At 36.5% G+C, this 25,187-nt stretch overlaps 1 protein-coding gene and 1 long non-coding RNA gene across 2 annotated transcripts in view; one reads left to right on the top strand and one right to left on the bottom strand.

The window, feature by feature from the left end:
- Positions 1-361: 361 nt before the first annotated feature.
- LOC122397730 lies at positions 362-24,283 on the top strand. Its single transcript, XR_006259143.1, has 3 exons — positions 362-1,148; positions 21,638-21,642; positions 24,273-24,283. It is a non-coding gene; the product is annotated as an uncharacterized LOC122397730 (long non-coding RNA).
- The window catches only part of LOC122397729 (inositol 1,4,5-trisphosphate receptor), a 55,701-nt gene continuing 32,311 nt past the window's right edge, over positions 1,798-25,187 (bottom strand). Inside the window, 44 exon segments of the mRNA XM_043397090.1 lie at positions 1,798-2,092; positions 2,174-2,335; positions 2,405-2,565; positions 2,637-2,802; positions 2,868-3,025; positions 3,106-3,198; positions 3,276-3,456; positions 3,527-3,691; positions 3,764-3,936; positions 4,002-4,124; positions 4,205-4,397; positions 4,465-4,614; positions 4,676-5,185; positions 5,260-5,558; positions 5,629-5,770; positions 5,853-6,085; positions 6,163-6,280; positions 7,685-7,792; positions 8,554-8,665; positions 8,727-8,914; positions 9,351-9,493; positions 9,603-9,723; positions 11,977-12,234; positions 12,295-12,430; positions 12,508-12,623; positions 12,695-13,233; positions 13,416-13,551; positions 13,623-13,788; positions 13,856-14,195; positions 14,900-15,047; positions 15,121-15,271; positions 16,684-16,839; positions 16,924-17,102; positions 17,177-17,291; positions 17,354-17,655; positions 17,736-17,882; positions 17,955-18,281; positions 18,365-18,608; positions 18,610-18,637; positions 18,760-18,898; positions 18,972-19,466; positions 20,473-20,559; positions 21,643-21,755; positions 21,868-21,938. Coding sequence (XP_043253025.1) covers positions 2,030-2,092; positions 2,174-2,335; positions 2,405-2,565; positions 2,637-2,802; positions 2,868-3,025; positions 3,106-3,198; positions 3,276-3,456; positions 3,527-3,691; positions 3,764-3,936; positions 4,002-4,124; positions 4,205-4,397; positions 4,465-4,614; positions 4,676-5,185; positions 5,260-5,558; positions 5,629-5,770; positions 5,853-6,085; positions 6,163-6,280; positions 7,685-7,792; positions 8,554-8,665; positions 8,727-8,914; positions 9,351-9,493; positions 9,603-9,723; positions 11,977-12,234; positions 12,295-12,430; positions 12,508-12,623; positions 12,695-13,233; positions 13,416-13,551; positions 13,623-13,788; positions 13,856-14,195; positions 14,900-15,047; positions 15,121-15,271; positions 16,684-16,839; positions 16,924-17,102; positions 17,177-17,291; positions 17,354-17,655; positions 17,736-17,882; positions 17,955-18,281; positions 18,365-18,608; positions 18,610-18,637; positions 18,760-18,898; positions 18,972-19,466; positions 20,473-20,559; positions 21,643-21,755; positions 21,868-21,938 — 8,155 coding nt within the window. The 3' untranslated portion in view covers positions 1,798-2,029.

Raw genomic sequence — 25,187 nt, 5'->3', positions numbered from 1 at the left:
ATTGCTCGATAAAACATATTCACAACGATTATAATACAATTTGTTCCTTAAACGAATGTACCGGTTTTGCACAAGACATGTCTAACTATGAAAAAGAAATACATGTTACATGTATGTACTAGCCGCGTATATCTAAGTCACAATAAATAGTCAATTGTTTCGTATAAAGTATAAATAAAATAAAAACGAAAACCATCACGCCGTTCTTTTTAATATTTATTTTCTTTCAGGTGAAGCCTAAATAGCCCTAGTGAAACCGAGGAACCGTTTTAATAAAAAAAAAAGGACAATTTATTCACATACAAGTTTTTAATACAATCTACAGAACTATCTATACATCCTAAAATCGGAATATGAAACATTTACATCTACGTGTAACACGCCTGAAATTTATATTCAGATGCATATAGTGAAGACCTTATAATAACATCACGCTAAAATTTTATAAAGTTGGCACAAGAAGAAACAACATTTCCGGTTTGTGTAATTGTACTCTCTTAACGCGAACGAGTAACGAGAACTGGAAAACATCCAACGAAATGTATGTACATTACAGCTAATTTCTCTAGTTTAAAAAAAAAAGAATTATCAACATATAATATATACCGTATACATACATATATATATATATATATAAATGTTTATAGACATGAGGTTTCGGATATCGCCTAAGTGAACGTATTAGTGGAAAGTAAATTGAAATCAACGGACAACCTAACCTTGCACACGGTGCGTAAATAACGATCTTAGCATTTTTTCCATTCAACGTACTTTAGATACAACGATTATCTTAATTTACTATCTATGGATTTAGAACTAAACAATGATAGTTATCGATATTAAATTCGCTATAAATATCTACGGAACAATGACATAAGAATCTGTTACACGATCGTAAAACGAGCTATCGATTTGATCGTGCATTCGTGTTCCCCTCAGTCATACCAACAATTCATTAACTTATTGGCACCTGAGATGTCAGGCCTGAATTTTCCAACAGGAAAAAGCAGACATTTTGTGGAACCGTTTAACATTCAATATCGGTTGTTCCTTTCTTTCCTGTCTATTGCTTGTCAAAAGTATGAAATAATCTGGCGATACTCGTGTCTTCGATAAATTCGTAAAACAATTTTCATTTCACAAATTTCGTCTCAATCGCGTATTATTAAAATCTTAACATTAGAAAGAATTTTGTCATTGTCGTAACGGAGACATTTTCGATGTTCAATTCCAGGTTAAATTCACAACGAAATTCTTACTTCTTACGCGCGCGATTTGAAAACCTGTGCGTAATTTGACATTCGCTACAGACGTAACGATAAATTATTTCATGGTCTCCGTGTTATACTCTTCGAAGAACAAAAGAAACTAAGCATACGATGAATGAGAAAGGTATGTCCCTTAAAAAGTATCTCTATGTTACAAACTTAAAAATCTACGAACACAACCATGAAACAAATTTACTAAAATACAAAATAAGATATTAAACATTTATTTTTACATATCCATCTTATGGATAAAAACATCAACATTCTCAGAGACCTGTTAAACAGGTTGCAGAAACGTTAAAATCTCAATACGAATTTTAGATATGTCGATTTAGAAAGTCACGCTTCCATGCATGCTTTTGGCTAGTTATTCGAGTAACCTTTAAATGATCAAATTCTCCGCGGTCGTTAAATTTTAAGTAACACGTATCCCCAACAATTATCGTAAATTATCTCATCTAAATAACACGTATATATTTCACGATAAATTCGTTCAACCGATGCAACTTCGCGCGACCCTACGAGCTTATCTTTTTAAGCGGAATAAAACTAAAATATTGTCCTTATTAGATTTGAATGATACTATTACTTACGTAAATCACTTTCGTTAAAATTAGGAACAAAACCGTACAAATGCTTCGTGTTACTCTCCATAGTACATTCTGTGTCTTTAAATGCTTATTAAGAACACAAAACTTACGCATCAAATATCAACTCGGGGAGTATCAAATTGAGATTCATAAAAACTTTTAAAAGACAATTCAAGAGCATTCGAGAGAATTCAAGAGGCCTATCCGCTGTTTCTGTTTTCGTTGCTCCGTCATCTGGCAAGCAATTAAAGCATTCGAATGTTAATGGACATCGTTGCAAAATCTTATCAATTCGTAGGACGATAAACGAGTTACCTGATCGCGAAGCTCGGAAAGTTGCTGCGACAAACACTTCACTAAATCTTGCGTAGACTCTAACTGAGACTGTAAACTTCTTAACTCTACTTGTTCCCCCTCGCCCTCGTCCGCCGCCAACGATTTGGCTCTCAATCGCGGGAACCAGTCGAGATTACGATCCTGTAAAAAGTACACAGAACTTAAAAGTTAAAGCACGGCTCAATGTTTCAAAGCTCTATGGACTATTACCTTGACCATGGCGTAGACGTACGACTCGGGCCCCGTGAATTCTGTTGGATCTTTCACTTTTACCAGAACGATGAAATACAAGTAATGCCACATATTATGCTCGTGCTTTATGTGCTCTTCGAAAGAGACCGTTTTATTATCGAACGACGATCTATTCAAACCTACGAAACAAATATAAATAACGACAACAATGCAAAGAGCTTCATATAGCGAGACAAATTAATACACTTACCGCATATGAAGCAAGTGTTCTTTAAAATCAATTCCTTTTGTTGCTTCTCTGATCTGAGATCGGCGAACGTGTCAATGATAACACCGAAAATGAGATTCAAAACAATAATTATTACGATGAAGAAGAACAGTAAATCGTATACAACTCTAGCAACAAACAACGGCTCCTAAAATGAAATTAACAAGGTTTTAAAGGCAATACATAATCGTGTTTTAGTATTTTTGTACTCACTGTACTGGACGGTGCTCGTAAAATGTCTCCTATACCACCACCATTTCTTAAACCTTGATTCAACGTGGTAACAATACACATAACTAAGGAATCACATGCCCGTTCCTTCATGTCCCCTCCTATATTAATTAGTTCCGATTGACTATCTTTGTCATTAGCTGTGTAATCATGAAATTTTTATTAGTATCCAATTATGCTCGCCTAAAATTCAAAATTTAATATTGAAAATTCGAAATACCTTCGCGACTGTATCGAGACACTGTTTCCGTTGCGTCGCATTTCTCGTTCTCAGCGATATTGCATGTGCCTGTGTTTCCTTCCGTGTATGATGCTACAATTGATATAAAGATAAAATGTTTTTTTTGTACCATTAAAATAGCTGTTATGAAGCATGACACAAGAACTTACACATAACGTCCTCATCGACGGTCACTAAGAAATCATCTTTGAAAAACATGAACCCAATAATGGAGAACATGTAAACTAGAATTAATGCCAGTACAGCAGTGAGTATAATTGATCTCCCGTTTCTTGTAACAGATCTTATTACATTGAGCAACGTTTCTTCGCGATATACTACGTCAAACAGCTAAAAAAAGAAAGAAGTTTAATGTTTCGTTCTAATTACACACTGCTTAGACTAATGTTTAAATACTTACTAAAACTGAGTAGAAAAATGGATGCATACAAATCCCAAGAACACAAAACATAAGATACGACATATGGTACAAAATTTCAACATTCGTCACTATTTGCTCTAAGCTCTTCGTCAAAGTGCCCTGATTACCTATAATGCTTATAAGATGTACAACTTTTAATACAACCTGAAAAATACACACATTAGATACACACGTATGACTTGGATATATATACGATATATTTCCACTTGAATTTACCGTAACAAAACCGAGTAACCATAATGTTGGTTCCGGTCCTATGGAAAAAATCAGTCGTAATATTGTTGAAGCTACCAACGTACGTATACCAGATTCCCGTGGTAACGTGATGATAATAACCGAGGACGAAAGCATCACCGTCCAAATGAGACCCGACAAGTGTGAACTTAATTCTAAAATCGGGGAAAAATAAATATTCAATACATTCGATAACTTCCTATGAGATATAAATACTCACTAGGCACAGAATCGACAAATGGATAAAAGAAAGCTACAATAAGGTTTATGAGTACTGCACAGTTGAATAAAATATTACTCCATAATGACATGTAACTGCTCATCCAAAATAATACTGGTTGACCTAAGGCAAAGAGACATATTTAATAAAACGTCCTATAAATTAAAACAGATTAAATACCACAAGCAGAAATTTTTAAATACCTCTAAGTTTTTTCTGCCATTTCATTTCATTGAACATGTCCTCGGTTCTTTCAAAGAAGTCAGATACTTTAGATCCTTGATCATCACGGTCCGTGGTATGCAACACTTTGATTTTAGTGTCTACAGTGATGAGTTCACAAATTTCTGGAATTGGAAATACAATTTGCTCCAACGTTCTGTCGTGCCTAACAATCTGAAACAGAGTCGTTTGATATATTCATCGCGACATGCGTGTCATATGGGATACAAATGTAATTTACTTCTATTTGAGCCGTATGAGTTGCATAATATTGCAATGCCTTGTTTATCTTTGGATCGGCATTGTTCTGCTCGGAAGGTTTCAACATGGACGCCAACTCTTTGTTGTGTTGCGCTAATTGATGGCACAGGATATAAATATTATGTCCGACCTGAAAATCAATTTCATTAGTACCAGGATGGTTAAATTTGCAACCCTTCGATCATAATTACTTCTTTGGGCGACACTCCTTCTTCGCCATCCGTAGACGAATCATCGACGTCGCCGTCGTCGTCCAAAGATTCTTGATGGAACGCGCGACACGCGACGTCGACCAACTGTTTCGGATTCATGTTGTACAGAATCCTCTCTGCGTTCTCGCTATCACCTCTGCTCTCCATTATAGCTAATAACAATTTGCTAGCGTTATTCTTCAATTCTAACACTAAGTCCATCCTGGTCTTCCCCAAAGGATTAATATCGTTCAGAATCAAGGCAGTTATTATATCTAATCCATTGGACTCGTGAATAGCAATGCAATTTTGATTATCGTGACATGGTCCCTGGCAATACTCCGTCAACGTCTCCAAGGTCTGATTAATCAATGCAACATTATGTTCATTGATGTACAACCCCAGCAATCCTAATCCACCAGTTGTTGAGCCACAAATGCAGTCCAAAAACATGAGGGTTTCTGACACTAAATTGAAATTAGTCTTGTTGTTTTGATTGCGGAGGAAGTTCTACAAAAGCAAAAGATATTCAAGTTATTACTTGGTGTAAAATAATTATTCACCATTCTTTACAAAAGAATCACCTGCAAATCGCGATTATGATTTTCACATAATAATTGCAAAAACCGTAAAATCGGTTGCATCACTAAAACTTTCACGCTCAATTGCCCTTCGTCCCTTTCTGCGCCACTTGTTCCAGTACGATGCCTCTCCAATTTCTCAGCTATCATGTCTTCTAACGCGCTACCAAGCGCTGCGTTGTTTGTTGCATCCTCACCGGAAGCGAGATTACGCACATTCGCGTACGCTTGTACGGTGGACGAAGCAGCCTGATTCAGTTCCTCTCGTAACTCATCCGTTATTACAATCCCGTTAGGTTTCCCTACGATTGAGAAAATGTTAAAGAAAATCGAGATTGGAGGCTCCACTATCAGAATATCATCTTATAATACCGGATGTGCGTTTCTTTGATATCTTTTCTATTTCCTTGTTCTGCTCCTTATCCTCGTTAGCTTTTGCTGCTATGTCGGAAGTGTTTACTGTTACTGTGGATTTAATTTCCTGTTGGGCATCTTTCATCTTATCATAAAAGACCTAAGAATTGCAATTTTAATTGTTACTTGAGGAATCACTTCAGTGAGCAAGAGATGCAATAGCATAATGTTGAGAAAGGTACCTTGAAGAATGACTGACTCAAGTCATCACCCATTAGTTTATTGTACACGCTCTTTTGTATAATAGGATTCCCTCCTTCCAACAATGCAATGCCAAGTTCAATGACCTCTACGAATATACTTGGAGAGTGTACGCTTTTAATTACTAGCTCCACTACCAAATCTGATGCGCCTTCACGATCAAGATGACTCTGAACTTCATGCAATGTACGCCCTGCTCGACTTAAAAGTTTCGCTACAAGGAATTGAATAGGCCCTTAATAACGTTGTATATGCTAACATTATGGAAGAGGTTATCGAATTTGTTTATACCCCCTGGCCCATGTGTGATTGGTGCAGTATGTGAAACTCCGATATCTACGTTTTCTGGCTTCTGTAGAAAAGACTTTCCAAAATAGCGAGCCAAAAGATTGTTCCTCAATGCGTCACCCTGGGGAAAAGGAGACCCGAGTACACATTATTACAATGGCAATAAGTTTAAATAAATCATGATGTACCAATACATCGTGCACAATTCATAAAGATCGAATAACTCTCGTAGGGAATTCCAGTGCGACAATTATAATGTATTATAGAAATGTCAATCTAATTATTAATCTACCAATAAAAATAATTAAATTGTGTATGTACATTATTTGTGCACTGAAAAGTTTGAAAAATATTTGTGCAATTTATAATACGTTGTTGAGTATCCTAACCAATTTTACGTATCAGTAAAATGCACAAGAATCGCTAATATGGTAGAGCAATCATAATCGAATCGTATATATCATTGAATATTCTGGAAAATACATAATGATAAAAATTTATGCGATTTAGGTGTTTGGAGATTTTAAAGAAAAATACAACAAGTTAAATAGATATCACACATAAATTTAAAGAATCATTCAAAAATGGTATCAAATAGGTGGGAGCAGCAAAGTTGATAAAACACTTTGCATGTAACATTTATACCACGTGTATTATGCACACAACGTTTTACAATTTCTAGCACAAATATTGCTTACAGAAAAATGCGGATATTATTTAAAATACAATATTATCTATAAATTCTACATTGCTGCTCTCATGTTGCTAAAAATGTATGTAGCATACATTACAAATGCTAAAAGTGAGGTGTCTACAGACGTATTGGTACACCCTATCTGTAAAGAAGTGTATATACACGTTTAAATACAGTAAACTTATTATTTCTGTTTCTAAACTCAATGCCCATACTGCAATATACATGGAAAGACATTTTACACTATATAAAATAATTTTTTAAAATCCTTCATAAATTTTGATTCACGATAAATCGATATTCTTGAATTTGTTTAAATATTTATTTCATTTAATATAAATTGATACTGTTTCAAGGAGTACTCATATCGTAAATCAGAATTTAAAATATGAGATCAAACGTCTATGTTTATGTTATGTTTACTAAAAAAAAAAAAATGTAATAAGAGAAGAGAGGATGAAAGCAGAGCATGAACTTACGTGAATCTAATAAAATTAAACAAGCACATGCATAAAGAGCCTACACAACGTACATTATGTTTTGTACTTAAGCAAAATTCATGTTAGGTGATGTGACAATGTAAAATTTTGTAGAAATTGCTAAAATGAGTGTATTTACATATCAATGTTGAAATACATTTTCATTTGTCATTTGGATATCCTATGCTGGTGTATACTCGTGTGATAAAGATATTCAATATCGAAAGTTACATAATAAATAACGACAGAGTGACGGTGAGACATATTCTCAGAAATACAAATCAAATTCATATTGCCAATTTATATACGTTGTGCCCAACAAATTACCGTTGTTATCTACTTTAATTTTTACCCGCTCTTGCTGAGTCACGTGACGAGTCTCAGACTCATCAACAGACCCGGCTCCAACTTGTGACTCGATCTTCCGTTCTGTTTCTTCTTCTTCCGAGACACCTTCGATCTTCGTTCGCAGCATGAAAACATCTTTACCTACATATCTATTCTACGAAACCTACTCACCCACTGTTACTTAAGTCTTTATGGTGTATACATAAAGCTCATTATGTTTTATCTCATTTGCATTATCTATATCGCCAACTAAAGAAACTGTTAATTGCGTACTGGTCATCTAAAGTGCCGTGAACATATGGGCATTTAGCTTTTCAGCGAACACGTAAAGTACAAAGTGGATACGGAAACACAAATTCTCGTTAATTTAACTAGAACTTTGGAACGGTAACATATTCAATCAATAGTACGAGGTGCGGTGCCATTTAACGGTAGCGAATCCAGATTAACAAAGGCATGCTGTCGAAACTAGCTTCCTCAAGCTCCTTACTCTCATAGCATTAATGATTTTGAGAACCTAGACGAGCTACAGCTTGTGTAGAATCATTCTGTATAGCATTAATATTGGAAAATTGAAGACATGACATAATTATACTTTTTTTAAACGTTACTCCCTCTGCTAAAATGTGTCTTAGCTCGCAATAAGAAACTGTACCGTTGTACCCTTTGAGAACAGTATACATAGAATACACATTCCAATGATCCAATCACCAACAATTGCCAAGCATGCCAAAAGGATTGGTTACCGTTAATTAATGTGAATAACATTTCTCCAGAAACAACTGAATGCCCTTTTCCGCAAAGTAGTGTTCCTTCTTTGTATGGTAAATGATTCTTATAACTTCATGCAAAACACTATTCTATGAAACTCACTTTTTCCCCGTATTCAGGATCAATGGCCATCATTTCTCTGAGGGTCCCTAGCACCTTGACACATAATTTCTCCTCCTTTTCTTCAAGTAATTTCTCGGTATGTTTAATTAATCTAACGAAAAATTGTTTAATTATAATCAAATAAACTAACTGAAACTACAAAAAATAGTCACCTTCTAATGAATCCGCCATTTTCACAACTTTTCCTCGCGTCAGTTGCTGCTGGGAACAGTAATTCCGGTCGATAGAGAATATCCACTAATAAAGATAATTCTGATTGAACTAGAGGTTTCAATTGTTCTTCCAGCAACGATACTATGTCCTGCAATCCTTCTATGATACTTCGATCCAGGCGCATCAGCTAAATAAAAATATATAACTGTATAGTAGTCGTACATGATGACGATTCTCAATCCCATAGTCAGAGACTGTTAACATATCATTTTCTATAATAACCATTCAATGCAATACATTCAATCAGCTAATCTAATATGTTCACAATACATCACACATGTCAGTGTTACTCTATTGTACATACAAATTACATATGTTCTTCAGTAATCATATACTACACCTATGGATTAATATTAGCTATATAGCGGTAAAGTTGTGAAGCTGTCAAGCTGTTAAAGTGTCAGATTCTTATGAGTGACTTTTACCTCATCTTTACTATCCTCCTCATTAATTAAGTCACTCTAGATGATTGAAGATTTCGTCAATTACAAATTGATACATTTAACATTGTAAACTAAACTAGATGAATTCATGAATAATTTGTAAAGAGTGTTTACCATTACCTGGCTTTGTGTGCGTTCTATTTTCGGTTGTTTTGCAGCTTGGAGCCATTTACTCGTTTGTCTACTGAGCATTGCTGCTTTATTGAACATAGAAGCAACTTGACTTTCCAAATCAGTTGGAATGGCTATACCTCTACCTTTGGCTAATGTTTTAAACAAAGAGTATTTTATTATAAAATAGATATATACAGAAGTAACGATTCCAATAATAACATTTTCATTACCACAATGTTAACAATAACAGTCGCTTACCTACATCTGACAACGTCCGTATACAATTTTCCACATTAAACCTTTGGCCAGCATTTAACCATGAACATTGTGAAACTTTAAAAGCCGCATGGAGCAACTGAACGAATATAGGTTGTCGTGTCTGTTATAAAAAAGACCCAAATATCTCTTAATATTGTCAAACGATTTAATCAAATAGCTAAAGTTAAGGATATAGTAAATACATTATTACACCATTATAGCTTGGATTAATTGCTACTTATTCCTCGTTTTAAAAAACCCTTATCTAAATCAAGCCTTTAAACGCAAAGCATTTTCCACTACAATTCCGTTTGTATAGAAAATATCTATTCATTTCAACGTATTGAAAATTTCTTATTATCTTTGTCATTTTTTTGCATTCAATATAACACACTCATTGCCAAGCAATTCCAATAAAGAAATATTTCTATAAATATTTAACCACTGATCCATGCTACATAATTGCAAAAGAATAGAAATATTTTAAACAGCATATAGATGATACAGAAAAATATTCCAAATAATAAAGAACGTATGGTTAGTACTCGAGAGAGTTCAAATAGCAAGCTTGCTTCATTAATTGAAGACAGTGAATGTGTTAGTATAAGTTTCTAGAATACATGTACGATCATTTATTCAAAAAATATGTAATGTAGAGAACGGTATTCGAAATCATTTTAACATTAAAGATGCGCGCTTGTGTTTGCAATTCTACCTGTTCTTCGATTCATGCTGTTTGCGCTCTATATATTCATGTTATTTAATTAAACATATACATATGTACATACAAGAAACAATTGAGGTTTATATAGTACATATATTATGTATGTACAATGAGAAAAAAAAAACATCGTTTAAAGAGTTACTCTTTTATTGTAAATTTCAGAGCTAATATCATTCACTAATATCACGTCCCCGTATACCGTGTTAGTATTGCTGTGTATTTACAAGTGCTCAGAATTGATTGAGCGTTTTTTAACTCGGTACTCACATAGTCAGTAAGATTATTATCAGTATTCCGGTCACTCTCCTTGATGCTCCAATATAGTCTAGCCTCGTGCAGATGTTTCTATTAGTAAATCAACCCACCACCATATAGACCCAGCACCCAGACCCAGTAAACCAATGTTGATGAGTCAAAGAAGGCCAGGTGTTGCATGCCAAAAACACAGAACATGCCGCTGATGCAATCACCAATTACCAAGCACACATCAAAAATTATATCGCCATTATGGTGATAAATTTATAGTATATTCTGGCCTACCATACCCGCAATAGGCGAATAAATAAATTAAAAACAAACATAAAGACTGTACCGGGAAAAAATAAAATAAATAAAACGGGTTGTTGTATCCAAACAAATACTAATATCTCTATGTGATATGTACTTGGTTTCTAAGAGAACTTAAATTAATGTGTTTCTCATGCAAAGCAAGAAATTATCAGATAAATAAATGACAGGATATTCGCACAGATTTTGTACATGATCATGTGTTTGTCAATTATGTTACTTATATCTATTATATACCAACTTATTTCATTACACTTATGCTATATATATATTCGAAATTTAAATTATTTTTCTGCATGTATTTTTACACGATACCATTATATTCCTGATCTACGATAGTACAAGTCTGTATACCTTTACCTAAGCCCTTTTCTTTTACATCAATACAGATTTCAAGCCATTACATTAACTGGAACTAATGTAATGGGTTCGTATTGTTTTCTACTAATTACCTCCATTTCGATGAACTTCAGTTAAGTAATGAAACACAATAAATATTTGATTTAAAGATTACTATTATAGCTACCATTTTAACGGGATAAAAGCACCTTCGCTATTGAAATGTAACAACTACTATTATAAACATTAATAAAATTCGATCTTCTTTTTTTTAACAATTTAGTGTATATATAGTTTATCTCAGTGCAACAATAAAAATACAATCAATGAAGTTGAATGTCGTAAAATACTATAATATACACAGTCTCCAATTTAAACAAATCGATATGATTGAAAATAAATATTCTTCATAAGTAATAAAACTTAACATTATGTGAAAATATGATTAATTTGTGCTTTGATTAAGATGACAAAAAACACATTTAATAACGGATAATCGTTTTTCTGCTTCAAAGAGACATTTATGTCTGTAAATTGGAGTGCTCACATACTCGAAACAATTAAGGTGCCATATCCACCACATAAATATTGACGTTAGTCGACAAATTTCTGTAATAGGCTTGTACCAATAACACCGTAAATTTGATAAAACTATATGTATCCAGAGATACGGTATTTAAAAAAAAAAAAAATAATGAAAACTATAAATTTTTCTTGAACTAGCGTAATGGACAAATACGATACCTGTACTGTAGTACTTTGATCTGAAAATGGACTGCTAAAGAACGTTGTAATGATGTTCATTAGGCAGCCCGTCACATAATTTTCTAGAGCGGTATCGGCGTGTTCGCGATCGTGCGTGGCAGTTGCTATTATGCTCATGTCTACGATGAAAGATTTTTCAAACAACGACCACATATGGTTCGACGTATAAATCTCTTTCATTTCTACTTCCGTATCAATATAACAATGATTCAGAAAATTTATATACGCCTCTTTGACCTGCAAACATATACATAGTTATCTCTCAGGAGTTAATTTGAAGATCATCGATCAACTTACATCCGGTATAGCATCTGGATGTGACACCATAACAACAATATCGTCTAATGGCAGAAGGCTATGGCATTTAATTTCTGTATTAACGTTTTTACCCATTGTGCAGCACGCCAATAATTTAACTAATTCTACATGGTACCTGAAATACGCATTTAAATGAAATATATGATATAATCTATTTGGTTACTTTATTTGGTGTCTTCAAAAGATACACACTTGAGCGGACTGCTTTCATCCATTCTATGTCTCTCAGATCTCATCATTTCCACAAAATGATTAAAAGAAGCTCTATCGTTATAGAAAACTAGAACATCCTCGCCAGACTGAACCATCTATATAAACAATAATTAATTTAATCGTTTAAACATCTGTATAAAGTCACCGACTGTTTACACACGCTCACCTCTTGCATCACCATTTCCTGACATTTTCTAATGAACTGATTCTCAGCCTTCACTACCGTTTGAAGAAACTTTAAATATTGCACATGCTTCCCATGAGTCTCTATGCAGTGAACGAAATGCTGTATGACCTTGGCGCTCACTTCATTGCACAACGTCGAATTATCTTGAAATATACTACATACTGTTTGAGCCTCGCGTATACCGGGATTCAAAAACAAATCCAATTGCTTGTGCAACAGAACCTGATTTTGTTGATTGCCTAAGCAGAAATTTTGCAGGAAGTCGTGAGCTAATCTCATCAACTCGTTCATTCTCACATCTTCCTTGGCGTCAAACGGAACTTGCAACAAGTCCAAGACAACAGTATGCACACCGACATTGCGTAAAAGCCTCTGTTCGTGCTTTCGCGGTTTTATCTGACCACCTATCGTTTGGATACACAGTTTGTTCATACGAATTAGAATCTGCTGTATTTTTTTATATTCCTCCGCCTGGTCAGAGTGTAACGGTGGACCGATATCTAAATCTATCGCAGAACCTATAATTGCAAATATTATCTTCTTCGTGACAACGTCGAATTTGTTTAAATCTGCTATTTCAAAATTCATCTTTATCTAAAATTATTATTAATACCTTTCTTATCCGATGTGGACAATTGAGGTGGTGCTTTACGAGGAGTAGCGTTCTCATCCTCGTCTTCTTTACTTTTCTTCTTTTTACCACTACCATGTTCTTCAGAAGCTCTAGACTTGTACACCCAGAGCTCAGATTTTTCAACCGATTGTCGCAAAACGTCCAAATCAGATTTTATTTGTTTGTAAGACTCCACGTCGCTATCAGATACTAAGAGTTGGACCTATTCACAGAAATTTAATTAATTCTTCTGTTCGTTACTGTTGTGATATTATCAAATATAAAATTACATACTTGTTTAAACGCTTGTAAGACTTCTTGTCTTTGACTAAAATGTCTAAAAAGCAAATGCAACGCCCCGGAAACTAGCGGAGGATAGTCGTGCATTGCCAAATGGAGCAACACGCGCAGAAACGTCTTGCCGCCTTGGCCATCCAGATCCAATGCTACACATTCCTCGCTAAAATGCATAATTTATGAAACATTCCAATGTTAAAACGGAAATGGCAAATATAGGCAAAAATTACCTGCTTCCAAATATGCCCTCTGCTTGGGTACCTATCAATTCTAAGTCGATGGTTTTCTGACCAAGACTCAAGTCACCGGAAGCTCGTTCAGTTTCGTCGAACTCTTGTTTAAAAATACTTAACAAACAGGAGATCCTATAGTCCAGTCGGACGTCGAGTATGAATTGTAAAATCTCAATTATTTTCAGTTTTGTGTCCATCACCAAGGGATATTCTTTCTGCGAGAGTGGTTTGGGTCTTGGTGATGTACTTCCGGCCAATACTTGGCCAGCTGAACCCAATGTTAAACTTGTCATGACGGCTCCCATGTCTCCTATACATCTCAGCACTCCACCTTCGGCTGGTCAGAGAATTATGAATAATTTTAACCAGGTATTTAATACATCAAACATGAAGAGTTGTACATAATTTCATTAAATAATACAATCTTTTTACTAGCAATATAAAAATAAATTTCAGACTATATATGTCTATATATGTCATATATGACTATATATGTACATAGATTCTATATGCTTAATAGAGTATTTATATCGATACACATAAAACATACGAGGGATAAAGAATACAAAAGTTTAAGGAAAGTGCTATACTGACTACAGGGCACAGTACTTAAATTATAACTTTAACAGACTTATATTACGTAAATGAACTTCCATTGTCATTAATTTATAATCGTAAATTACCTGTCTCCTCAGAATCCACTGAATCAGCTTTAGAATTTTTCAAGATAAATCAGTTAGTCACACTTAGGGGTACATTAATACATGTGAGTGTCTATTATGTACATTTGTTTCTTCACATGTGGTATGAAATTAATTATATACAATACTCGGGAAGATTTTAAGCACATTACTTTATGTACATTGAAAAATAGTGTCATTGTTAGCAGCGGGGAAAACAAATTGTATTCTATCATGCATAGAAAAGGTACGATAATTGGGAGTTACCAATATGTACAAGGAATATTGCATTTTTTATATAATTCACATGATATTAGTTGTCAGTGTGTGTTGAACAGAGAAGAAACAGCCATCTACTTACAATCGATATCACCGGTTGGAATTTTCCTTTCGGCGACGTCGTTATCAGAAATACAGTCCAAAATACTGAGCAACGTTTTAGTTAATCTTAAAAGGTCGCTGAAACTGTAGAATCCGAAGTAAATTAAATCGCGTGCCAATTTGACAACCTGAAAGACATTTCCATAAAATTTAGCAACCATTGTTTTCTTATTAACAAAATGTATTAATTGCATTCCTTACTTCAAACGTAAGCTTATTTTGTTCTTGATCCGCGAAAGACCACATTTTAGCAACAACGTTGCATAAATAATCTTCCACGAACATTATAGTGGCGCTAAATTTAGCACGAACGCCTTCCTTATTTTGATCCCGCATTCTGTTTGCATCATAACTGTAATCAAATAATACATTGCACAATTGTTTCCAAATATACAGGGTGTTCGAGGAACCCTGGGAAAAAATATTAATGTGAGATTCTAGAAGCCAAAATAAGACGAAAAGTAAGACTACTAATTTGTTGATCGAGGCTTCGTTAAAAAGTTATTAACGTTTAAAGTTTCGCCTGTAGAACGGCAATTAAGTTCTGGTCGGACATTATAGTTTCGCTAAAGTATTTTTTTTCTCAGAAGTGCGTAGGAATTCGGGAGTATGTCTCTTCACCAAAAATGATTGTAATTAACCCCCACAACAGAAAATAATTTTTTTACAATGATTTGAAATTTTTTAATTTCGACGGAAAATTTGTCCACTAACAGAATTTTTTTCTCGAAAATGGTCAGGATTACGAGGGTATGTCTATTCACCAAAAATTATTGTAATTGACCCCTGGAACTAAAAATAATTTTTCCAGAAATGATTTGAAAATTTTTTTTTCGCCGAAATTTAGACACCTACTCGAATTTTTTTCTCGAAACTGAGTAGGATTTCGGGGATATGTCTATTCACCAAAAATGATTGTAAATGACCCCCGCAACCGAAAGTAATTTATTTACAATGATTTGAAATTTTTTAATTTCGACGAAATATTTGTCCTCTTTCTGAATTTTTTTCTTGAAAATGGTCAGGATTTCAAGGGTATGTCTATTCGCCGAAAAATATTGTAATTGACCCCTGCAACCAAAAATAATTTTTTTACAATGATTTGAAATTTTTTAATTTTGTCGAAAAATTTGTCCCCTACTCGAATTTTTATCTCGAAACTGAGTAGGATTTTGGGGGTGTGTCTATTCACCAAAATTGAATGTATTTGACCCCTACAACTAAAAATAATTTTTTCAGAACGATTTGAAATTTTTTAATTTTGTCGAAAAATTTGTCCCCTACTCGAATTTTTATCTCGAAACTGAGTAGGATTTCGGGGGTATGTCTATTCACCAAAAATGCTTACAATTGACCGTTGCAACTAAAAATATTTTTTTTAGAACGATTTGAAATTATTTAATTTTGTCAAAAAATTTATCCCCTACTCGAATTTTTATCTCGAAAGTGCGTAGGATTTCGTGAATATGTCTATTCACCAAAACTTATTGTAATTGACCCCCACAACAGAAAATAATTTTTTTACAATGATTTGAAATTTTTTAATATCGACGACATAGTTGTCCACTTTCTGAATTTTTTTCTCGAAAATGGTCAGGATTTCGAGGGTATGTCTCTTCACCAAAAATGATTGTAATTGACTCCCGGAACCAAAAATAATTTTTCCTCTATTATTTCGGCCTCTAGAATCTCCCATCATAATTTTTCCCAGAGATGGCCGAACACCCTGTATATGCATTCATTTTATGTGTTATATTTACGTACTCGTTGATACTCATTTTCGAAGGAATTTCGGACCAAAGTCGAGCGTATTTTACCGGAGTTACTTGCTCCTGCGGGTCTCTATCAACGTGGAGATGCAACATAAGTCGACAAAACGATGCACGTAATTCATATGGCACTGTTCCATCTTCCATACACCTAATTGTTTCATTACAAAATTTTCAGCAAGTAGAATAAAAATCCCGAAATTAATTTCACCATTAAATGTATGCAACAACTTACTTAAGTATAAGACCGATATCCAAATGTGGGGATAAATTATTTAACGCTAGATACTGTCTGTTCAGACACATGTTGCTAAAAAGATTTAATTGATGCCTGTAATAATCTAATATTGCTACGTCCTGAACACTGCTGGATATTTTCGCCCCTCTCGATAATTCATTCAAAGACATTGATTTCTGTGCACAGTATCAAACACGTTAGAAACTTCGAATAAATTTTAATTATAACACAAAGATACAAGAATGCTAACCGTTGCATTTTTCCACAGAAGGAAAATTTCAAATTCCTCCACAACGGTGATTCGCGGTTCACCGTTTTCTTGCTTATCGTCCAGTTCTTCCACTTCAACCTGAGTCTTCATCATTCTGAGAAGAATCGCCATATATCAATAAAGAAAAATATCACCGACAGAATGCATCTACTTTACCTAGTTTCTAACAATATATCTTTATTCTTTTCGCTCAGCACGCTTTTGCAGATCAGCTCCTGAGTCACGGCGATCGCTTTCTTATTGGAGATACACAGGTCCGATAAATAATCTAAAAATCTGGATTCCCAGTTGTGCATATTCTTCCTAACAAGACCAACGAACGTTTCGATCTCAGCCGCTGTGATATGCTTCTCTAACAACTTTCTATTATTGTGCAATAGCGCGGTAATGGTATCTTCTGCTAGGATGTCGTAACCAATTTGTTTTTGCATAAATGCAAAATGTTTGGCAATATATTCCTGCGTTACGAGACGAAGTGACATAAGATATCTCGTCGATAGTATCGAAAATGAATTGTACTTCATGAAAAAAGTGAAACCTGATTTTTCCTGTAGTCTTGCTGAGAAAGCCTTAGTATTCGATAACACAAACGAAACATGTACTTGTACGGTGCATGCCTCGGATCATTCAATTCCTCTATCCTAAGAAATGGTCCCTCGCCTTCCGCAGACTCTAAGAACGGAGCCTACGAATAAAGTTCTTGAAAACATACACACTTAAAACTACGAACGTCAGAGCCTACGAGAAATGGCAATACCTGAAGTATTTTAAACAACTGGCCCAGTATGTATTGTTCCCGCAATAATTTCTGTCGGTCCCTCACGGCGTTCGTAACAATTAACTCTAACGCCTCGGATTTGTTTTGTTCGTTCTCCAACCCGGCTATAAAGTACACTATGTCCTGCAGTAAACTGGTCACGGCTCGCCTTTCATTGTGCGAGATCGTACCCTTCTCCAATTTACCACTTATTGCGGCCAGTACCTTGCAAGCATCGTTCGCAAAATCGAGATCTCGCACCTCGACCGGCGACACGGATCTCAGAGCAAACGCTTCTTTGTCCTCTTTGTTGGTAGCGCAGCTCACCTTGCAAAGGAATCGCGTTTTAAAATCATATTCTTCTTGATCAGCATACGCAATGGGGTACAGAGACTCTGATGAAAGGATACCTTCGACATAACAGGTTTCTCGTCATCTTTATCAATTGGCACGCTAGTCGAGTGGACCCAAGTGTTTGTACATATATGGTGCAATCTGACAAAGGATGACTGAGGTACCAAACTGTCGCATCTCGTCAGAGTTGTTGGATCCAATTCGAACAAAGAACTAATCTCGTTACTGTGTGGAACTGATACTAATCTGTACACCGGTCCTGGCGGATCTGCGAGGCACAGTAAGAGTCTGTTATATTCACGTTTGGCGTGTACAGCCAACGTACAGATCTACAGCCACCACGTGCATACAAAAAATGGTAAATTTACAAAGATGTACAGTATCTGAGTATAGCATTTTTTATATACATTCCTGAAACGCTGGCGCGGAGCTACACACATATCTATCTTACCATGCTTGCCTTTTGTGGGCTCACGTGGTTCGTCGGTGTCGATCTCGGCCGCTAAATATTGACCCGTCGCTAAATGCTTGAATCTGAACAGGGAATTCCAGTGACCGGCACCTCCCCTCCATGGATCGTGCTGCACCACCTGCGGAGCAAACACGATCCTCAAATCCTTTCGTTGAAGAGATCAGACGAGAGAGCAGAGTCGATCTTCTCACCTCAACCTCCCACAGAGCCTTGCTGCTGGTAGCAGCGGTAGCGCTGGTCCTACCAGTGGTCCTCAGAAACACGTGTTGCTTCTTCTTGTACTCGTCCATGGTTAAAAATTTCTCCTGCTCCGCGTGGAACAGCCTGACCACGTCCCCGCCTTTCAGGATCTCCTCCTGGTTCTCCCTGTGCTCCATAAACAGCGTCACCTTCCACGATGTCGCCGTGTTCACGACGTTCACCTCCTTGCAGCCCGGATTGTCGCTCAGCTCGTAGTTGGAAGCCACGTGGAGGCCCTGTCTGCCGGCGTTCACCGGCTCCAGGATCACTTTGTCGCCCACGACGACGCTGTCCCCGTCGCTACGGAGCTTGTAGAACGGCATTATGTAGAGCCAGGAGCCCTCGTTCCCGTTCGCGTCCAGGTACACCCTCATCGCGTTCTTCTCGAGCAGCGCTGGCAGTCTCTTATTGACGGTCAGGAATTTGTTGGACTTCAGATGCAACAGCTGCAACAAAGTTTGTTTTCTTTCTTTCTTGGAGGGATGAAAAATTAAGACGGAGGTCTTCTGATGGTAGTTGAAGAACCCGTGGCGACGGTTCACAGTGCATTAACTTTCGACTCTGCCATAATTCCCTGACAAAGTGGCGAGTAATAAGGTGTCCCGATACTCCCGACAAAGATCTCCCCCCCCCCTCCTAGGCTGCATTATTGCATCATATTAATTAGACGTCTAATGGCGTTCGGGGGCTCTCGCGTTTCGAGGAGACGACGAGATGTTCCCCCCTTGTTGATGGCAAAGGGGTGTAATTAATAATTCGATCATATACTTAATACAGTACGCAATTAGGGGGCATTGTCTGGCCATGGATGATACTTCGCGTTTACAAACTCAACCGCAACGATGCTTTCCGTGATAACTCAACGACCAGAATAGAGGGTGCAATTTTTAATATTTTATTTTTGTTATATCGTGCAAAGGCTCGTCAATAAAGCTTTCTAGCAACAGAACGAAAGGTTCAGTAGAGTGCTTGCGAGAGAGACAAGATCGTAGCCCTCTGGTGGCGAGAACGAGAGGCCATGCCCACAATACATTAAAAAGCATTATGAAATACACGATTCTGATAAATGATAAATCCATTGTTAAATTTCAGGACGCTGACAACGACGATACCAAACAGGAAGTAGATTCTGTTAATTGGCGATCGCGTATCGTACGTCCAGCATTGCTGTCGCGATAAGTCACGAACGCAACGAGGAAGTGAAACGCGTCACAACGAAAACAAAAATATGGAAAATCAGCTGAACGGAATTATTTCCACGCCTTGGTCGCTCGAGGAACTGGTAGCATGGTTTCTGCATAAAAGGGAGTGTCCTTGAGGTATAAAGCCGAGCCGATCTTCCGAGGCGTGAAGCACAAGGTGAATTGATTCGCCTTGCGTAACGAGGACGGTGTAAAAATATAAAAAAAAAAAAAAGGGTATCAGAAAAACAAAACAAAAATTTCCCCTCACCTGGACGACGTTGCCGTAGGAGACCACGCTGCCCAGCAGTTTCTTGTTCTCGGTGTCGTTTTGCTTTTTTTCTATTTCGGCGGCGTGCTGGAAAATTATGCTGGTAAGGTAAACAGGTTTCGCCATAGAAATTTAAGGTAACAAATGAAGTAGGTATAACGATGTGGTTTTGCTCTTCGCTCGATGATTTTCAAAGGATGATCTACAATTTGATGCATTTCTTTCACATCGATATTACTGTTGACAAATATTTGTGACTTTATTCTCTAATATATTATTAAACATTTATTTACAATTGTGGAAACGGTAATACTTTTGAGAAGGAGTGAACATGTGATTCTCATCGATGAAAAAAAAAAATTGAATAAACATGCATTCCGATTGCCAGACACATTTTTCCCCCAAAACCGTATTCGTGTCGTGCAACTTCGAGGTATTTTTAACCGTTTCCGACCTCGAATTATAGATTTTTATTCTGCAACACGAGTCCAATTTCGGAAAGAAATATATATGCTAATTTATACGTACACGTTCGTATGCTATTTTCTTCCCGAAGAGGAGTGTTCAAACATTCTATAATAAAACATCAAAGAAGAAAAAAAAATACCAGTCTGAAACAAGCATCAATATATAAATATTTTAGAAGTTTCGACCTTTCATCGTTCGAGTCTTCCTCGTTAAACTTTCCAGATTTCTTCACCACCTTTACCAGAGAAGACTTAAGTGACAAATAGTTGCTCGTTGAAAATAATTTGTACCAAATAAATTGTGTTTATCGCGCTCTCATATGATTGTTTATCATCCTTCGACATCGTAACGAGCAAAGGTTTTTGCGTCCGTTTCCAACGACGATATATTTAATTAATTCAATTAAATTTGCATCTCGACTTCGAAGCATGGGTACTTGTCAAACACGACATTATAAATGTATTGAAAACAGATAATTAATTACCGGATGTCGAAGTAAATTACACTCGATATCGTCGCTGAAATCGGGCCCGGGGACCTTAATTTATTGTGCAAAAATTCAACGTGTCGATTATAATTGTTCCAATAATTACCGTCCGTGCAACGCTCGCCGCGGTTCGAGAACGCGTCGGATTAATTTCTGTCATTTGCACAATAGAGAAATTAAATGTAAAGTAAAATTAAATAGGGAATTTAGGTTACGTGAAGTCTTTTGAGCAGTACAGCATCCGTGCCGCTCGCGCTTTGTTTCGCAGCCTTCCAAAATTGCTTCTGGGCGGAGTAACGGTTCATGGGGCATATCTTGAACAGGCAATCTGAAACAAATGCGTTAAACAGCCTCGAAACGCTCGTCGAACCGACTCGAAAGCGACAGAGTATCGGTTAAATGTTAAATCAGAAGATACAACAAGAAATTCAAGACGTTACCTCTGAACTTTTTGGGTGGGTTCGACAAATCTCCCGCCTCGGGACATACCACGCATCTGTCGTCCACCAATCTGCAAAAAAATAAATTAGGATAAAAGGAACTGTGCAAACAACATGATTCTTTATTAGAAATCTTCCTACTTTTGTAAGGTGTGAAAGGATTAAACGCTATTTTCTTTTATTAACAATAATACTTTGCTTGTCTCGTTCCTTAATCGAGCAAAGTTTCAGTAACTTCCAACTTGTTCTCGCAATTTTCAAGAACAGCCAAAGTTTGGTAGAATATGAGCTAATTTTTGAAGCAGTCTATTATGATTTTGTAAAGAAAGAATAGTCAGGGAAGTGATTCATAGATTTGCATGAGAAGAGAACGCCAAGAAATCCACTTAAAAAGCAAATGGCGTGGATCTCGTCTATCGATGATGAGCAATTGTTTGGTCGTAAAAAAGAATCGTGGGCCAGGTAGAACGAAACGTGGAAATCGATATCGGAGCAGGCCAGGTCTTGCCCGGGAATTGTAAAGCCACAGACAGCGACGTGGAAAGCTTTCATCTTCCACGATATGAGAACCGTATGCGGTTGTCCCAAGGGCCTCGCGTTAAACAACCACCTCGCCGAGTAATATCTTATTCCCGATAGCGGAGTGCCACTAAGAACCATAATATATCATACTGAAATGCACGGGATGTTCCCCGCGAGGTCAACGAACTTTTTTCCAGCGTCGAGAAGTCGATAAAACTACCCTTCGACGAAGACATTAACGAATCTCATTCTCCTGGAACTTTGACACTTAAAATTATCAAAAACAAAATTTCACATTTTAAGATCGTTATGCACGCAACATAGTCTCAGGTTCGAAGTCACGTAACTTCAATGTACTTTTTATGGAAGAACAATTAATTCGAAGACAATTAACGCGTAATCGTTTAATAATTGTTTCAAGACAGCGATTTTAATCGAGTGACTTCAACGCGTGGGAAATAAATTCCGAGTTTAAAACAACCCTTAAGTTTCGTACAAATGGACGAGCAAAAGTGCAAATTTCGTATAATGTTTCTCCTAAAGTATCGCGTGGAAAAGTTCGACGAACACACGAATAATTCTTGTTTAAAATAGTTCCCGACTTTTAAAGATGGCGAAACTTTAATATCCGGGATACTCGAGGCGCCACGGGAGTTGAGAGTTCTACTTTTTTTCGGGGGACTCGCCCAAGGCGGTCTTCATTCTTTCTAGATATGGTAAGTTTCGAAGAGCAATATATTTTTCTTTTAACCGGATCCAACGTTGACAATATTAAAAACGAACTTTAATATCTGTGACTCTCGACGCATAACCTGCATCGGAGCTTTTTTTCGCGCTCTTTTGAAATATTTTTATATCTTTTTTATATTTTTTATATTTATTTTTATAATTGACCTGTATTTTCCAAGCGAGAATATCGTCGATTCTTTGAAATGTGTATTTTTAAATGTATCATACGATCGGTAAAAGCACTTTAATAATGATTTCAAGCTGGTTACTTTGTTCTATTAAATATCGAGTGGCCGCAAAAAATCAAAGAGGCACTTTTTTACTTTTGCTGTGCAATCAATTGGAACGAGTGGAACCATAATCGAATTTCATTCCAGCGATAAAAACTCGTTTTTCCAGCAGAGACAGAGAGTCGTTCAGAACGCAACGGATCGAGCGAACGATAAGATAGCGGTGACAAATTATTCACCCGTCGAATGAAAAATGGTCGAGGTTGGGCCTTTTGTCTGCACGCGAGGACCGGAAAAGCTTTTTCGGGACGCTCGATCGTACACTTTCGACGCCCGACCGCGACGCTTGTTGTTGGTCGCTAATAGAATCTAAAGTTCGCTAACGAGATTGCGTTTAGGTTTCTCAGCCGCGAACGTAAGCTCTTTTAACCACCTCGGTGGCCAGCCGTCCTGAAAAACGATGCCAAAAGTGGGCAGAAAATGGTTCAAATTACTCGAAAATATTTAAAACGAAAGTTAAACGGTTTTGAAATATCGACTCAATGAAATTATTCTCAAATGAAATTATGAATATCTTACAACACAAGTCGATATAGATTCGATTTTTACAACTATTTCTCGCTATTGAAATTTTTAAAAATATTTTATTGCAATCAGAGACCAATATGACCTGTGTGACTTAATTTATAATTTAGAAAGATATCCACACATGTACAAAATATGGTCAGCCATATTTAAATTACATTAGCAGAATTCAAACAAAAAATTTAAAACTGCAGGTTTTAACTTTGAAAAATAAATTACAAACAAACCAACTCTCACAGATTCAACTTTTATCAAAACCTTTAATTTTTTAAACAATAATAAAGATAGCGGTTCCAAACTTTGAACGACGCAGAGTTGACATCGAAACAGCAGAGAAAGAAACATGTAGTCGATGGGTCGTTGCAATGAATTAATAAATATTGCCTCGAGAAGCTCGAGTGTGACCATAAAGACGATATTTTATTGGCAATATCAATTTCAACGACTCTTATAATCGATGGCAGGCGATCACGGTTTCATCGAAGCGTGTGACTCAAAGCTGTCGGGTCACCGGACAAGAAAGACATCGCGAAACGGGTACCACAAAAGCAGAATGTTGGGTAAACGAAAAATATTCCTACTGAAGAGCAACTCCGAGTGTATTCTTTCGCGTGTGCTTTCCCAAGGCTGTGACACTGATCCCTACGATCCAGTAGCTTAATTCCCATACCAAGAAGCGCTTCCAGTTACTCGCGAAGCCATACTTGCCACCGCCAATCGTCCTGAATGGTAAACATATCCGATTCATTTCTGCGTTCGTTGAATCAATCGGGCCAGAAATTGGGTGAAAACCTATTTAATATGATTAAAGATGCTTGGACCCTCTGTTTCGCGAATTATATTTCATCCAGGGAAATTGGAGTTGGCTTGGAAGGGTGAAATTCTTGAGTGTTCGGGGCGTCTGTGAATTAATTAATACTCGAATTAAGAAAAGGGAATTTGTGAGGCTACCAGATGGTCTCCGAAGTAGATTTTGCGAATGTATTCTACTGGGATTGTGTTTATTGAGCTCCCAAGCGATTATGCAATGGGGAGGGTTAACGAAACGGGGGAAAATGAAGCTTGAAACGGTTAATTTAACCACATAATCGCCTCAAGACGATTCTCTTGGTTGTCTAAGAATATCACACACTTTATTTGTTCATCAGGTCTTCAAATACTATTTTGAAGTTAAATTAAATCATCAGTCCTACGAAATTGCTATTTTATTGCAATCTCAATGGAGCCATAGGTACACCCTAAGTCTAAGGTTTA

The sequence above is a fragment of the Colletes gigas genome, unplaced genomic scaffold, assembly GCF_013123115.1.
Source record: "Colletes gigas isolate AHSC1104 unplaced genomic scaffold, ASM1312311v1 Colletes_gigas_Sc00010, whole genome shotgun sequence".
NCBI classification, from domain to species: Eukaryota; Metazoa; Arthropoda; class Insecta; order Hymenoptera; family Colletidae; genus Colletes; species Colletes gigas.
Note: the sequence above shows the minus strand (reverse complement) of the source record. Positions and strands in the feature narration are given on the sequence as shown.